Source organism: Carlito syrichta, unplaced genomic scaffold (assembly GCF_000164805.1).
Source record: "Carlito syrichta isolate Samal-C Ts95f unplaced genomic scaffold, Tarsius_syrichta-2.0.1 Scaffold288978, whole genome shotgun sequence".
Taxonomy (NCBI): domain Eukaryota; kingdom Metazoa; phylum Chordata; class Mammalia; order Primates; family Tarsiidae; genus Carlito; species Carlito syrichta.
The window spans coordinates 70,644-87,894 of record NW_007233074.1 but is presented as its reverse complement, the minus strand read 5'-3'; the positions used below and the strand labels follow the sequence as shown (position 1 = coordinate 87,894).

Genomic DNA, 17,251 nt, shown 5'->3' with positions numbered 1-17,251 from the left:
TCCCCCCCCCCCCCCCCCCCGTTGCCTTCTGAGGAGCAGTCGTTTGGGCAATTCCATGTAAAACTGAGGGTCGGTTTTAGTCCGGTGTGGTCAAGAAAGGGGCATAGGGGAGGAGGAAGGACTTATGCCTGCGCCTTCTCTGCAGCTCCCCACCCCCACCTAGAAGGACCCAGAGGTCCTCTCGCGCCCTACTCATGAAAGGGCTCACTTTCACCAGCTCTGTGCTCACCATTCATCCTTTTTGCCAGCAGGCTTGAGGATATGGATGTCCAGAGGTGACGCTGGGGGCTGCACCTCGGGGATGGCATCTTAATGACTTGACTTGGCGGGAGTTTGAACAGCCCCATTCAGAGCTAGTTCACTCCCTGCGCAGTTGGCTGGCTCGGCCTCTGCCCATAGAGTTCTCTTGTTCGTGCTGCAGGAGGAAATGGAGATTTCCAAGTGGGAAGGAGCCTTCCCGGGGCTTTAACTCTTCGCTGAAGGGAAGAGGCGCTGCAGAGAGCAAAATAAAATCAAAGCCGGCCCAGCTGCAGCTGGGAGAGGAGCAGAGCCCCTGGGCTGGGGATGAGGCCAAGGCAGCTGGGATCACTTTTTCTTTCCTCCCTGAGAGGGAAAGGAAAAGAGTAAAGGGCACACTTGAATTATCCTTACAATCAATTAGCAAATATTTACCCAGTTTGTCTGCCCTGGCTCAAGGTCTTGTGAAGGATCCGCACAAGTAAAAGATGTTGTGTCCATGGTCGACTCCCTCCCCCCCAGGTACTAACAGTCCAGTTATAAGGGCAGGACGTTTACATAGAAAAGCCAGCAAGACAGGGAGGCCTTTAATAAGAGCCAGTGAGTAATGTGGGCAGGAAGTACCATGGAGAAGGTTGCTAGGGGGCCAGGGACGCTCCTGGCTAGAGGAAATAGGGCTTGGGCTGGGTTTTGGAGAAATAGGAAGGGGTAGATGGTGGAGGTGGGGAAGACATGAAGGAGGAGAGGGACATCTCTGTGGGGCTTAGTGAACTCCTGTAAAGAAGGGTACAGAGAGAACAGGATTCTTCCTCGCAGAAGAGACGAGGTGACTCGTTAGACTTTAGGTGTTCCTGGGTAAGGTGGCGGCGGGCAGCACTAAGCCTGCCAGATGGCATCTTTGGGCTCAAGAGCACACATGCTGCTGGGTCTCTACTCAAGGTATGAGGTCACAGACCAGTAAAATCAACATCGTCTGGGATGCAGACTCTCAGGCTCCAGCCCAGACCCTACCGAATAATGAGAAACGGTCACAAAACCCCTGGGTGATCCAGGTATACAGCAGGGGTTACAAAGTGCTGCTCAGTGTGGCTCCACAGGTACCTGTCAGCAGCATTAGTTCTGACCCAGGTTTGTTTCAAAGAGTTGGCAAGACACACACACACACCTCACACACCTTTGAGTGCCACTACATGATGATACTTCCCAGATGGAAACCTTTTGTTGTAATTAAGAGTTGGATTAAAATTCTTATGAAAGAGCCAGGAAAATGAACAGCTTTGAGGGATTCACAGAAGTCATTGACGTAGTTTTTATCCAATGTCTCCAGTTTGTGCCATTTTGTACTACTCATGCTTTAGAGCACACCAAGAGAATAGCAGCGGGTGGGGTCCTGTCCCTGAAGGACATGTGGTCTAGGAAGAGAGACAAAAGCAACAGGAGTGAAGTCAAGGGAGAACAACATAGGGCCAAAGGGTGAAATCTGAAGTGGGACCGGGAGGAGAATTTAGCGCAGGTGAGGCCTTCCTGGAGAAGTGCATGTGTCGAAGGTCTTGAAATAATAGGCATCATTTGGATAGGCCCAGGAGACCCAGAGAGTGTGTTCCTGACAGGTGTGGGAAGCTCCATCTCAAAGGCTGAAGGGGGATGGGAAGCCGCTCCCCATTTGCACCATAGTGCGTGAGTGCTTCATGCTGGGGAATCCATTTTTTGTGTGTTTTGTTTTTTTAACATCTCAGGCACTTTTTTCTTTATCTGCTGTGCAATTTCTTTGTCAGTTTCCTTAGCTGAAGGTAGTGTGGTAGGAACAGGATAGCGGCACATGCAGAAGGATTTAAGCCAAACCACAGATTGTGCTGTTGGAAGCTTGTGAGCTCTGAAGGGAGAAGGCTGCTGATGGGTGGAAGCCCTAAGGAAAAAAATCTAAATCAGATCTGGTAACAACTCGGGTGTGGGGAAATACCTCGATCCCAGAGAAGTGGCACCAGAAAGAATTGTGACAATGAAACGCTTAACCTGTGGCATCTGTGGACTCTGCTAGCAAAGTTATAGGAGCTTTTTGTTCTTTTTAAAGACAGACAAGCTGAGAAAAACTGTCCTACAGGGGTTAGTTTGCCAACTGATGGGGCTGACCTAGGGCAAGAGGGTGGCCAGGGTGGCCCTCTTTGCTGCCTCTCAGACCACGGGCATGTTTCCAAAAACTCACCAAATTAAGGAGTCGAGCGAACTTCCCTCCCAGTACATTCAGCTCAACTAAATCATTTGAACGTATCAGAGGGGCCATTTACTAGTATTGTGAGGAAGGTGTTGACTCTTGATAGTCAAGAATATGGGATTTAGGGTCACATGATGCAGGCTTTTGGGTGCTGGCTTCATCACTGGGTGATGGTGCCACCAACATCCTTGGGGGCTCTGATGCCATACCTACCCCACAAGATTGTTTCAGGACGAAACCACAGGCAGCATAATGGGAGTTTTTTATTAACTGGAAAGCATCATGTGTGGTTGTTTCCTAGTCATAGAGTAGCAGCCACACTGTCTCCACTTGCTAAGACACTGAGTTCATCAGTCCCCTAGCTGGAGTTTGCAAGGTGTCAGAGGTTGGACAATAGTAGACATCAGAGGCCACAGAGAGCAATGGAGGGCCAGGCTAATGCCCCCTGCAGCTGTGTGGATGGGGTGAAGATGCTACCGAGTCTTCTCTACACAGCACTGCACCGGGTGTGGGGAGGGGCCGGGAAGATGGAACGAACACAGTATTTTTATGCTGGGGGAAGAGGTCCTACAGACCCCCAAGGTGGCCATCTTCTCAAAACCGGATTAGAAGCCAAGAAAACCTGGAATTTCAGCACAGATGGGCATCTCTCTTCGGATTTTTTTGTTTGTTGGAGTCAGAGTCTTGCTCTGTCTCCCCGGCTGAAGCGCAGTGGTGTGATTACAGCTCACTGCAGCCTTGACCTCCTGGGCCCAGGCGATCCTTCCACCTCAGCTTCCTGAGTAACTGGGTCTATAGGCATGTACCACCGCTCCTGGCTAAGTGTTTTTCTATTTTTGTTGAGCTGAGGTCTGGCTATGTTGCCCAGGTTGGTCTTGAACTCCTAGGCTCTATCAATCCTCCTGCCTAGGCCTTCCAAAGTGGTGGGATTACAGGTGTGAGCCACCGCACCCAACCTCCCTTCAGATATTTTAACCCACATATGGCATGGGGAAAAGAGGATGCTACTAAACCTGGTGACTAGATACGAAAAGGAGACTGAGCCTGGAGCCACAGCTGAGACCGCTGCACATTGTTTTTCTTCTCTCTGAAGTGCCTTGTTGGGCATTCAGTAGTGCTGGCCATGGCCTTGAGGATACTAATGTTGCCAAATCCATCTACTTGGCTCTCATGTGGGGGGGGGGGTCCCTGTGAGGCCGCTATAGGGAGCTGGCAGCCAGATGGATACCTAGCATCTTCTATGATTAAAAAAAAAAAGTCAGAAAGCAATACTTGATACAAAGGGAGTCATCACCGTGTTATTTACAACAGCCAAAAATGATAAACCATAACTGAACAACAGTAAGAGAATGGTAAAATGGTTTGGGACCATCCACACGATATGGTATGGCTGGCTATTAGGATATTCTGAAAGAATTCTTAATACTATGGCATAATGGTTAAGTAAAAGAGCAAAATAAAAATCCATAATCCCAATGAAATCTCAGTTTGTTTTCTTCATGTTTCTGTATTTTTGAAGTTGCTTTTACTAAATATGCATCACCCTTATCTCCACCAAAGCATTTTTAAAAAGGAAATGATGTGTTAGGAAAAGCCAGCCTATGAAATGGGGTGGATAATGAAGGTCTGCTTCTTATCATGCTACCTGTGAGGGTGTCTTGGCAGCAGGCGCTCTGTTCATGTGCCCTTGAAGAAGTCAGAACTCAGGTTTTGTTCCAGTTCTGCAGATTCCCATTTCTAGGCCTCAGTTTTCCTCACTAAACTGGGAATGATGGTAGCTGTTCTTTCTGTTCTACTGTGTGGGATTTACAGATTTACTCGAAGGCTTACAGATTCATTTGAAGTGCTGTATAAACTATAATGTGTGATATAAATGTAAAATGATATTATTTACTAATATATAGAATTAAGAGTACCCCGCTGTCTTCGTCCATTTGGGATCCTACAACAAAATATCATAGACTGAGTAGTTAATAAACAACAGGGATTTATTTCTCACAGTTCTGGAGCTGGGAAGTCCAAGATCAAGGTGCCAGCAGACTCATTGTCTGGTGAGAGCCCACTTTCTGGTTCGCAGATGGCACCTTCTTGCTGTGTCTCCACAGGGCGGAAAGGGCAAAGGGTCTCTCTCTCTCTCTCTTAGGCCTCTCTAACAAGGGCACTAATCGCATTCATGAGGGTTTTTTTTTTTTTAAAGTAGGATTTATTAAGACAAAAATGCTCCCACAGCGGGAGGGGACCTGAAAGAGGTTACCCTCATGAGGGCTTCTGCCCTCATGACCTGATCACCTCCCAAAGGCCCCACTTTCAAATACCATTACATTGGAAGTGAGGGTTTCAGCATATGAATTGGGGGGGGGAAGTGGGGGGCAGAAACAAACATTCAGACCATAGCATCTGCGAAGTCTTGGGCTTGTTGAAGCTAAGTGCAGGGATAGTTCGTTGCATGTACAGCTCCTCTCAGCTGGGCTGGGAATGCCACATGTCCTGGGGTTACATAAGGAGCTGGGTTATCTGGAGCCCCAGATGGGCTGCTCGGTAATTGAATCTGCTACTCTCTCCTTCAAGCCTGGGGCTGAGGAGGCCAGCAGATAAGCATCTCCGGTGGGCCCAAGCAGAATCGACCATTAGAGGGCCACGCAGGGTGGGCCCCAGGTATTACTGTCAGCTCTGAACGCAGTCCAGACCCTCTGCTCCAGGGACACAGACCCTCAGAGTGGGCCAGAGAGCTGGGAGCTCAGCTCCGGAGCAGGGGAGGGTGGGAAGCACAGATAGGAGATGCTTTCCAGGATTCTTCCTTCAGGGAAGGGACGAGTAAAAGCATCCATCCCTGTTTTAGCCTCTCCAGCTCTCACGTCTTCTCTGAGGTCTTCTTCTTCTGTCCCCTCTTGTAGGACTTAGTGTATACTTGTCTGAATTATTAGTCGTATCTCCTAGTTGGGCAGCAGCCTCTTTCAGGACAGAGACCAAGCCCCTCACAAGAGGTGTGCATACTGGTGTATGAATGCCTGTTTTCCCTGGTCAAGGTCTGTCTGGTCTACCCAGTTCCTCCTGAATCTGCTAATGTAATATTTTCTATTTTGACTGGCTAACATGGATACCTTTCCTCCCCTATGTCACAGACTCTACTACTAATCTCTACAGCTTTTGAACATCAGAATATACCCAGAAAACTGGCCACTGGTGCACCTCCTTAATCTAAGACATTTCTGCCCCTCCTTTGGAATTGCTCTCAGAGCCAAGACCATTCTTTGTGTCAAAGCCTTATCTTTTGAGGGCATGATCCATCCCCAGTCAAGTCTGGTGACTACAGGGGTGGGTAAGCGATCATATTGTTTGCAGTTTAAAATGAAATATATCCTAAGAAGAGTTGTGACTGATTTTTTACATGTGGCTCTGAAATGAATCCTAAAAAGACTTAAAGTGACAGGCAGCTCACCAGAATAAAAGTGACAGGCTCCTACCAAGGTGGCTGTTTTGAAGAGTAGCTGTCTTCAAAATAGGTAGCATCTATTTCAAATCTCTCTGTCTCATTATTTTCACCTCCCTGTTTCTATTACCCTCAGCATCTGGTATAGCGATGATTGCACTAGCTTCTAGATAAATGTCTGACTAATGATGGTGACTCCAAATTTGCTGGACACAGTGAATGTAGACGCAGTGCATGGCAGAGGAGAAGAGGGTGGTGAGGTTTTAGGAATAGAGTTGGGTTTCAGTCCTCTGTGTGATTGCCAGCCGGGAAATCTGTGTTTAAAAAAAAAAAAAAAAAAAAGCCCTCCAGGTGATTCTGGAGTAAGTAGAAGAGCAAAGTAAAAAAAGAGCAAAGTAAAAATCTCAGCAGACTGATATTGAAAACCACTGCCCTGCAAAAGCGGGGCTCAGAGCCCTGTGCCAGTTATTGGAGGATCCAGTGAGATTGTTTAGGAAATCACCTAACCCCCGTGATTGAAAAGGAAAATGTCCGTTTCCTTTTCCTCTTACTTTTTGAGAAAGAAGGTGATACAGCTGTTTGCATCTCCAAAAAATTTAACCCCCAATCTGTGCCCCACCCTCAAAAAAAAAAAAAAGCCCTTTTTTTAAACAGATTGTTTTGGAACAGTGGTTCTCAGTCCTGGCTGCATGTAAGAATCATGCAGGAGCATTTTAAACTCCCAACGCCCAGCCTGCACCTCAGACCTATTAAATCAGCATCTCTAGGGCTAGGACCCCAGGGATCAGTGCTTTAAGGCTCCTCTGGTGATTTCAGTGAGCCACCAAGATTGAGAAGCCCTGCTTGGTTCTGTTCTAATTTAATCCATGAGGCAATCAACAGATAAGTTGGGAGGCAATAATTCTTCCTGATCTCTAAAGCCAGGTGTGTTTCTGCCATTGGGCAGGCTCTGTGCAGCCTCACTGAAGGGTTACTAGACCCTCCCAATTGCATTTGACCTTCATTTCTTCCATTCACAACCTCCTGCGACTTGGCACAAGCTTAGAATTTCACCACCAACCAACTGACTGAATCAAGCTACTTAATTAGCTTCAGTCATCTCCATGACCTGCTGAAATCCATTCTGCTTCTAAGCCATTTAACTTTATAGGGTGCTGGGCACGTTGTTTTGATACCCGGATGGCCATAGGCATTAGGCATGTGAGTCCTAATCACTCTAAAGGTCAGGAGCCTGTAGCTACTTAAGCCATCGACCCCCTCCATACAGCTGGTGATATACTGGGGACTCACTCTAGGGTATGTTCATGGGGAAGTCAGAAACCAGGATCATCTTGACCAAGAGCAGCTCATCATGAGATTAATGACTTAAGTAGGGATCCCTAAGCCATGCTTGGAGCAATGGCCCAAAAGTTAAGATGTTTTTAAGATAAGCTCTGGGCAAAGGGGTTTTTCATGGTTGGGGTGTAGCATACACCTGCTGCCTTTTGGGGGGGATGGTTTTATCTTTTGGCTGGCTGCCTGGTTCTTAAGTGGTTGCTTCCTTTCATTGTGATTAAATGTTTCAGAATGTGGGTTTCCAACTTTGGGAGAGTAAGTATAAATTTGCACATATTAAAATGCCAAAAAAACCCACACAGACAGAAACGGCTTGCTCTCCACTTGCAGTGTAGATAGATGTCACAGCAGGGCTGGACCCGCTGTTTTCATAGAGGGCTGTGGAGTCACATCTAATCACACCCCCCCACAAACCCGGCCCCACGGAGACAGGGCCCATGTCTAGTAAGGCCCACAGCGCTGATTCATTCCCCTTTGCCCCCTCATACCCTATTTGCACTCGAATACGTGTTTTTCATCTTACTCATAAGGTCCCGGGTATTCTCCTAAGGTGAGTGGTTGCTCACTTAAGGACACAGTCTCCCTCCACAGGACTTTTGTCACTATGCCTCTTTCAAATCTTAGCCCTCCTCTTCTGATAGTATCTATGAACATCTACTTTGTGAGAAAGTATCTAACATGACATTGGGCATGTCGAAGTTGCATAGTACACAGTAATTTCCTTGCTGTCAATGGGAAAACTTTTGATCTTGGACCCAGAAGAACTAAGTTTGAGACAGTGTTTTTAGAAAATTATGTAATCTTTCTAAGTCTCCATGTCCTCAGCTATTAAATGGGGTTAACAGTTTCTATCTCTCAGGGTTGTTATGAGAATCAAATGAAGATAACACATGTATAACAAATAATTAGGGGCTTTCTGAACCCTAAAACACGGTAAGGGTGTTGTTATTTCTCTTTTAGTTTCAGCTGAAATCCTGCTTCCCTGACTTTTAAACCAAGAGGCTGCCTAAAATTCCCAATCTTTCTTTTTCTAAAAGTTAAGATGCTTCTGTATTTCTTGTTAAAGCCACTCTCTCCTACAGTTAAGCAGTGAAGAGTGTTGCCTAGAAAGAGGAGGATTCTAGCCCTGGCTCTGCCACTAATTAGCTGGGTTGTCCTGGACAAGTAACTTACCCTAGTTGGGTCTCAGTTTCAAGATCTGTGAAAGGGGGACAATGTCAATGCTTGCCTTGCCTACCTTACCTGGTTGCAAGTATGGAAAATAGATAGGGTAGCCCCATGTCTCAAGACTTCTCAGTGTCTGTTCACTGATGGTAAACCCTCCAAGGGCTTATGTAGACATTGGTTTGTGACCTTCGTTAAATATCATCTTCTGTCTGAGTCTCAATTTCTACATCTGTAAATTGTGCAAACAAGACCTACTATATCGTGTTTTTAGCAAGATTGTGATGAGATGATCTATGTAAGGTTCTTGGTGCCGTGCCTTGGTGTCAGTAAACGTTAGTGTGGTTGGAGGAGCATGAGGGGACTCAAGTCTCAAATGTCCTTGTCAAAGCACTGCCTTGTTTTTACCTCTCTTCCTTGTCATTTTCTCTACCCCAAGGAAGGGGCAATGGCAAAGAGAAGCTTTGTGTATGCAGATGTTGGCTGGGCGCTCTTCTGCCCCTAATGATGGAAGTTACATCCTGATGATGCTTTTGCGAGAGGTGCAGGGGTTGGTGCTGGAGAACAGAATCAGTGCTTTCACCTGGCCCTCATGACCCAAGGGCATGACGTGTGTGGTTTCTGTGTCCCACTCCCTTCCCAACCTCCTTTCCTGTTCCAGAAAACTTGGAACTGCATTTTCTTCACAGTCAGAGGTCAGGATTAAAATGCAAATGAGAGAGACTAATATACAAACTGCCACTAAAGGTCAGCTCAGGGCATGTCCTGAGAAGGTGGGGAAAAGCAGAGTGCAGAGGTAGGAAACCTGAGAGATGAAAGTCAGGGAGAGAGGGAAGCAGGGTCAGATAAGGGAAACAGAAAAGGGAGACAGGGCAAGAAAAGCAGTTTGACTCATTTCACAATTTTCCTGAAGGTTCTTGCTGACCATCAACAGCTGTTGGACACGTCTTGCTGCTGTCTTGAGTATATGATGCTTAATCCATCCAAGGGAGCTGGACGTTCTGTATTTTTAAATGAAGCATGTTGCAAAGTCAAAACAGTGCTTCTGCCACGAATCTGGGGGTTGAGGGGAGTTGAGAGGCTTGTCAACATTCCATGAATCCCAGCGTACTGATTTTCTGTCCAGATAACAAACTGCAACACCAAGCAAAAGGAGAAGCTTTTGGGAAATCTCAGAAGGCAAGACAGGGTGAGCGAGTTGGAACTGGCTGGATTGAGGTCTTGAGAGCCATAAACTACATTGGATACATTTTGTTTTGTTTTGGTTTTTATAGAGACCTGGTCTCACTGTGTCATCCAGGCTGGCCTTGAAGTCCTGGCCTCAAGCAATCCTCCCTCCTCAGCCTCATGCATGCCCCACATCTGGCTTGGACACTTTTTAAAAAAATTAAAAAACGTGTTTCTGTATTAAACAAGCAGTATAAGTTATTTATACATAAGAAAATATAGATAAGCAAACAAAAAACAAAACTTTCCCTAGCCTCACTGCCCTGCAACTGCTAACATTTTTGAGCACAGAGAAACATGATAGCCACTGATGGTTAAGTGCCTGGATTCTGGGTCCCACCTGCCCAAGGCAAAGCCTGACTTCCTCATTTACCTGCTAGTGGCCACAAGCCTCTGTGGGCCAGTTTCCTCATCTATAAATTAGGGCTAATAATCATACTCACTTCCACAGGTAGTTGTGCAAGTTAAAGAAGCCAAGAAGGCTGGGAGTGGTGGCTCATGCCTGTAATCCCACCACTTTGAAAGGGAGAGGCCAGACAATTGCCTGAGCCCAGAGGTTTGAGACCAGCCTGGACAACTTGGCAAGACCTCGTCTGTACATTAAATCAAAAAAATTAGCCAGGCGTGGTGGCGCATTCCTGTGGTTCCAGCTACTTGGAAGGCTGAGGCAGAAGGGTCACCTGAGCTCGGCAAGTTGAGGCTGTGGTGGTCGTGAGCGTGCCACTGCACTCCAGACAGAATAAGACTCTGACTCAAAATTAAAAAAAAAAGAAAGAAACTTAAAACAGTACCTGGAATACGGTAAGCACTATACTATGTCTATAAAATATTATTATTTTATTATATTTGTAGGCTTTTTCCTATATGATTTATAGGAATCATTATGTATGATACGTACATTTCTGTGAAAATAAGATTGTCCTGTACTATTTTGTAACTTTTTAACTCTCATGATTGTATTTTCATGGACAGATTTTTTATTAGTATTAGCTAACATTGCTTACAGTTGGAATAGACCTGGTGCTAAAAGTTTTACATAAATTTTCATATTTAGTCTTGATAATAAATCTGTAGAGTAAGTACTATTATCATTATCATTTTACACCACTAAGATGAGTACTATTATCATTATCATTTTACACCACTAAGGTTAAGTGGTGTAAATAATTTGTGCACAGAACTAGCAAGCAGAGAAGTTAGAATTCCAGCCCAGACAATTCTGGCTTTTAAGCTTGCCTGTGCTAGAACTTGACATGGACTTTATAAGAAGATCCAGGATTTCTTTTGGACTTTCTGAAAGAGGCAGGCTTTGGTGTGTGTCATCTTCCCTTGCATCCTGCAAGAAAGAAGAAAATGAGCGTGAGACAGACTGGCAGCCTTATGTGGGCAGGTTTAGAGAGAAATGTGAACTCTTGAACAGGTGTGCATGTTGGTACTGATGGATGTGTGACTAACTGTTCTTCTGAGGCTGTAATAGCATTTTCAACTTTTCCTGTGGAAATCTCTGATCTGAAGTGGGATTTAAGCACCATTACTGGGCTTAATTTTTTCTGGACACGTCTTATCCAGAAGAGAACCTGGAAGCCGTTTTTCATCTTGTATCCCAGAGCCTTTGACAGAGCCATCTCGGCCACTGAACAGAGCGTCCTTACCCTTCTCTTGCCATCCCTGGACATTCACCCCCTTCCCCAGATAACCCAGGGCCAAGTCCAAGGCATTGCCATTTACTTTAATCCGCACATCCTTGCCAAAACCCCTCCCACATTCTGGATCCCACAGAGAATACAAGGGGAGACACCAACACACACGAAAGCAGAGCAAACAATGTAATGCAGGCCCAAGTGAACGGTGTGAATCCAGATCAGTTCAGTGGGAGAGTTTGGCTGCACCGTGGGTTGGGGGCTGTGGGGATGTCTTGACCAGGGTGTGACAGGATGATGGTGACCTTTCAGGGCCTAACCCCTTCTCTCTCTCCATTTAGGAGTAGCTCGGAGAGGAGGAAGGAGAAGTCCCGGGATGCCGCACGGTGCCGGCGGAGCAAGGAGACAGAGGTGTTCTACGAGCTGGCCCATGAGCTGCCCCTGCCTCCCAGCGTGAGCTCCCATCTGGACAAGGCCTCTATCATGCGGCTGGCCATCAGCTTCCTGCGAACACACAAGCTCCTGTCCTCAGGTGAGGCTGCCAGGCTCCCAGGGCTGGACAGACAACAGCCCTCCCAGCGTGTCCCTCCACACAGGGGTTCCCATGTCATGTCAGAGTGGGAAAGTGGGCATTCCTGGGAATGCCCACACTGCAGAACTTTCACCCACAGAAATGCCATGATGAGTGCTTCATTCCTTCCTGTTAAACTTCTTTCTAGCAGTGACCTTCATGATGAATCCCATGGTGGGATGAGGGCAAGGACAGGACCAAGGAAGAGCATGGGTACCTGGAAGCTGAGGAACACAGGAATTGGAGAAGAACCAGAAACAGCTTTTGCTGACTTCCCAATTGGTTGCCATGTGGCCATAAGATCCATCCTCCACATTAGGCTGAATGTGTAGGAAGCAGCTTAATTCTTACCTTCCAACAACCTTCTCTAGAATGGCGAGAAGGTGTGCTCATACAGTCTGTTCCCTCTAATTAGCCAGCTAGGCTAGGTAAATCATCTGGTTTCTATGAACACAGGTTTTCTCATCTGTAAAATGGGATTTAAAATACTTATCGCTCAGGGTGTCTGAGAGAATTGGCTGAGGTAATGATGTCTGTCATTCACGATGGGAAGTCCTTGACGGGTGGCAGCTTAGAGCACTGCCCCTCCCTAGGAAGCCCCTAATCCTCAGCCTCCCTAGTGTCTCTGCAGCTCAAAAATTCACAAAACATTTTTTTTCCTCAGAGAGTTACATTCCTCAAAAAACCATTTCCTGACCAGAAAGAGATGTCCTGAGGAGTCTTGCAGTTTCAGATCCTATGTGACAGTCTCGTGTGTCAGTTTCATAAGGAAACTGGGCAGTGTGTAGATTCCCTCCCACTCGGTTCTGGTGCTACAGGTGGGCAGGGTCTGGTGCTACAGGTGGGCAGCATGAGGAGGCAGTCAGGGAGGGAAGCTTCTTTTGTGGTTGGTTTTCAGAATGAGCATGGTGCCTTGAGACGGGCTGATTCTTGCCATCCTGTTATGAAGTGGCTATTCTGGGAAGGAAACCCTGAACAGAGAGAATCCAGCAAGAGGCAGGGAGGCCAGCCTGGCGAGTGCTATTCTGGGCCCTACAGCACAGGAAGGATATGGGGGACAGACTTTCAGAAAATAGGACGGCAGCTCAGTGGACCCAGGGCTTGGAGGGCCACGCCAGGACTGTGAGCCTAGAGAGGCTAATTGTGCAGATGGGAGGGAGAGAACCAAGGGCAAAGACAGGCTCTGTAAATACTTTCAAAGACACAGTGCAAGGAAATGGTGGCCTCATAGTCACAGGTGCTACAGAAAGGAGAGACAAGCCGGGCTCAGTGGCTTAGCCTGTAATCCTGTGCCTTTGGGAGGCTGAGGTAAGTGGATTGCCTGAGCCCGCGGGTTCGAGACCCGCCTGGGCAGCGAGACCTCATCTCTACAATAAATCAAAAAATCAGCCGGGCGTGGTAGCACATGCCTGTAATTCTGGCTACTTGGAAGGCTGAGGCGGAAGGATCGCCGGAGCCCAGCAGGTCGAGGCTGCGGTGGCCGGGAGCGGCCACTGCACTCCAGTCTGGGTGACAGAGTGAGACTCCAAGTCAAAAAAAAAAAACCAAAAAAACAGAAAGGAGAGACAACGGGCTGAGGCCCTGGCATGGCTGGGATTGCTGGAGACACCATCACAGGGCACTTGTATACCTCCTTCTTTGACAGAGGCTTGTCTTCCTGGACAGCTGAGAACAATGTCTGATAATATTGGAATCATCTTTACACACAAAGAGTAGACAGTGGAGGATTCAGTGACTAGATAGAGACCCTTTTTCACACCCAGAACCATCTCCTCGACTTCCCTGCTACAAAATTCAACCCTTAGGCATGAATTCCTTTGGGTTAACCATTGCTTTCTTCATCCCCACCCTGATTTCTCCACCAGCAGAGAGCCCTAGAAAGGCCAGTACAGGTTGAGTATCTCCTATTCAAAATGCTTGGAACAGAAATGTTTCAGGTTTTAGATTCTTTCAGATTTTGGAATATTTGCATTGTACTTATTGGTTGAGAATCTCTGATCCAAAACTCCGAAATTTTGAATTTTGGTCCATGGAAAAGACAGACTTGGGAGGCAGGAGCATTCTGCAAACCTGGGCAAGGTGAAGATGTTGATAAGTGCCGAGATGGTGGGTGGAGACAGGGGAACCAAAGTCAGACGGACCAGCCCTGAGTGGCAGAGCGGAGGAAGAGGTCCTCATATATGAGTCCAGAGTATTGCTTCGATCCTTTCTCATGGAGCAGGGCCTTGTTTTCCGTGCTCGCCCACACAGGAGCCTGACCATCCTGCTCAGGGGCTCACATGTTGGCCTGGAGGGGCCACACGTTGGAGGTTGGACCCTCTGAGCACATCTGCCTGCATGTCTGCTGGTATGAATGCCGGTGTGCTGTTGTGGACCCTTGTGTGCTAGACACACCCATGAAAGTAGGACCAGAGTGGCCACGGCTAGACATCGCACATCTTAGCTCAGGAGCTGTTTAAAGTTGTGGACACAAATCACCTGCCCTCTGACTGGACTCAGGCCCAAACCGACCAGAGCCCTCTGCATGTCAGCCCTGGTCCTCTCTGTCCCAAGGAGAGAAATGACAGAAAAGGATAAAAAGTTTCTACTTTTGGCCATCTGATCCTGGTGTCCTTGAAAGAGAAGTTCTCATGAAACAAGCACAGTCGGGGGACGGGGAGGTGGCTTTTCAGCGTCTCCTTGTCTCTAACTTTTCTCCCAGGCTCCTGCCACACATTCTCCAGATCGATGGTTGGACTGTTTTCAGAGACGGTGAGGCAGGATCTTCTTCTTTTTGAATCATATTTTGCTTTTCCAACACACGAAGTGTGATGCGAAGGTGTACAGGATTTGTGGGCAGAGAGACCCACACTGGAATCTCAGCTTGGCTGCCTTCTGTCTCTGCAATCTTGTAACAATTTCTTCATCCGCATGAAAGGGATAATGGTACTTACCCTACCATGTTGTTTGAGGGCTGAGATAACAGATTTTAAAAGGCCTTACCCTCCATCAATAAGGGTTCCTGATCTCAAAACAGGTGAAGTGGGGACCAAAGTGAGGCCCAAACTTTACCTGTAAAATGACCATTTGTATACCTAACCCTGAATTGTACTCCACATCTTTAAAATATATATATTTTTAAAAAGTCTTAACCTCTAGCCTGCCACATATTAAGCTCTCAGTAAGTTACGGTTTAGAAATACAAATTGCCATACACAAGTATATTGATTTATAGTAAGTATAGGCTTCTGGAGAAATGGTATAAAGGAAACCCCAATGTAAACCCTTACTGTCCTCTTACCCACCTTTTAGCAATTTCTTCCAAAATGCAGAGTTGTCAAGCTCTTCCAAGTCAAAACGAACCACAAATTCATTATTGAAGTGTTTCTAACAAAGGTGAGTACCAGTTTTAGCTCACTGTAGAATAGGAAATAGCTGGTTGCATACCTCTAGAGTTCAAAAGGCTAAAAAATACCAGGTTTGCTTTAGGAAAGTTTCTTCTTTACTTAGTAACACATTTCCCTTTGATTTTCACAGTAGGCTGTGCTGTGTGGGAATGCTGGAGAGGAAACCTCAACATTGAGAAATTCAGGCTGTGGGTCTGGGCTGCCGATTGAGATTCGTATCACAGGAAGCAAACTGAAACAATAGCTTTATGATATTAGCTTCCACGCTGGGCTGAGGACAGAACACACTCTTACAGGAACATTGGTGGAAATGCCACTTGATTGTCTTAAATCCTCTTTCAAGACGAGCCCCACAGGCTGTAACCGAAAGGGGGTCAACTCTGCGTTCTGAGGGTATGAAACAGCAGTAGGTACACAAAAGCTGCTTTCCACTGTGACACTGATGTTGGGCTTCCCCAAACTCAAACATGGTAATATCACATTCATTTTACACAAGACTAGAGAGCGACTTGAAGCAAGGTTTCTAAAGAGAAATCTCAGGCTTATCACACTGGCGTGCTTAGTGAAGACATCAGTCTTAACGAGAGATTATAATGTCCTGATCCCTGGACTCCTGAGGGAAAGACGTTAACACATGGAACAAAGCGACTTTACAGTTTATCATGACCTTTCCATGCAGTAAAGTGGGACAAAGCGGAAGAACGGTGGAGGCAGATATGTGTCCTGGGGCCCCTTATACCTCATCTTCAGACTTCCATTCCTAGGCTTTTACCCCTACATTTTACTGCTCCACCCACTCTCCAAATCAAGGTCTTTTTTCTGTCCTGTTTAGAAAGAAGCCAGTGAGCTGATTCATGTGAGGATGTTTGTGGCTAAGAGAAGCGAATTGTACAGTCTGACCTTGTTCAGATCATTTCCCTAAGTCCACCTAAAAGGTCTGGTCCACCAACAGGTATTTGCTGAACCCAGCCCTGGCTACATCTTATAAAGGATAATACAGAAAAGCAAGATAAAAGAATAAGACAGGTAAAGAACAAAGGAATGGATCTCTGCTGGCAGACTCTCAGGGCTCTCTGGGTACCTAGCAAGGTCAAGTAGGACCCAGAGCCTCCTGCCAAAGGTATGAGAGGAGCCCAACCTGCTGATGGTAGGCTTTAAAGAAGTGATTGCTGATACAGTCAGTGATCTGAAAATAATTTTCTTGGCTAGGTGCAGTGGCTCATGCCTATAATCCCAGCATGTTGGGAGGCCAAGGCAGGAGGATTTCTTGAGGCCAGGAGTTTAAGACCAGCCTGGACAACATAGTGAGACACTGCCTCTACAAAAAAAAAAAACTTAAAAAAGTTTTATAACTTTTAAATTATTAAATTTGGGGGGGGGGTTTGGAGTCTTACTCTGTCGCCCAGGCTGGGGTGCAGTGGCATACTTACAACCACCCCAGTGTTGATCCAGCAATCAGGCGATCCTTCCACCTCAGCCTTCTGGGTAGCCAGAACTATAGGTGCATGCTACCAAAATAATTTTTTGATGTATTATAGAGATGAGGTCTCGCCAAGTTGCCCAGGCTCTCCCCTTACCTCGGCCTCCCAAGGTGCTGGGATTACAGGCTTGAGCCACTGCGCCCGACCAGATTATTAATTTAAAAAAATTTTTTTTTAATTCTTTAAAACTTAAAAAAAATTTTTTTAATTTTATATTTTTAAAAATTTAATTTTCTTGTGACTTGCCTCACATTGCTCTTGCAGTCAGCACTCTCAGGACGGTGGGTGTCAGGAGTCCAGGCCCTGGGAGAGGCGCAAGGGAGGAATTAGTTTAGACACAGCACCTGCCGGGATAACCAAGTGGTGCTGGCCAGGCACATCTGAACCAGAAAGCCCATATCAGAATGACTGTTAAACCATCGAGGCAGTCCTGAAACTCCTCAGGGTAAGGATACAAAACGGGAAGGTGACCTTGGTAAAATAAAATCGTGGGCAGCACCATGGGGCAGCCTGGTCTCGGAGCCCCGTTTGCCACCCTGTCCACTCACCCCCTGCACATAGCTTCTGC

At 46.6% G+C, this 17,251-nt stretch overlaps 1 protein-coding gene across 2 annotated transcripts in view; it reads left to right on the top strand.

Moving 5' to 3' along the window:
- Positions 1-17,251, top strand: part of EPAS1 (endothelial PAS domain protein 1) — a 90,299-nt gene that overhangs the window by 38,719 nt on the left and 34,329 nt on the right. For both annotated transcript variants that reach the window (XM_008054044.2, XM_021710438.1), the window contains one exon: positions 11,587-11,777. In XM_008054044.2, coding sequence (XP_008052235.1) covers positions 11,587-11,777 — 191 coding nt within the window. The remainder of the gene's footprint in view (positions 1-11,586; positions 11,778-17,251) is intronic.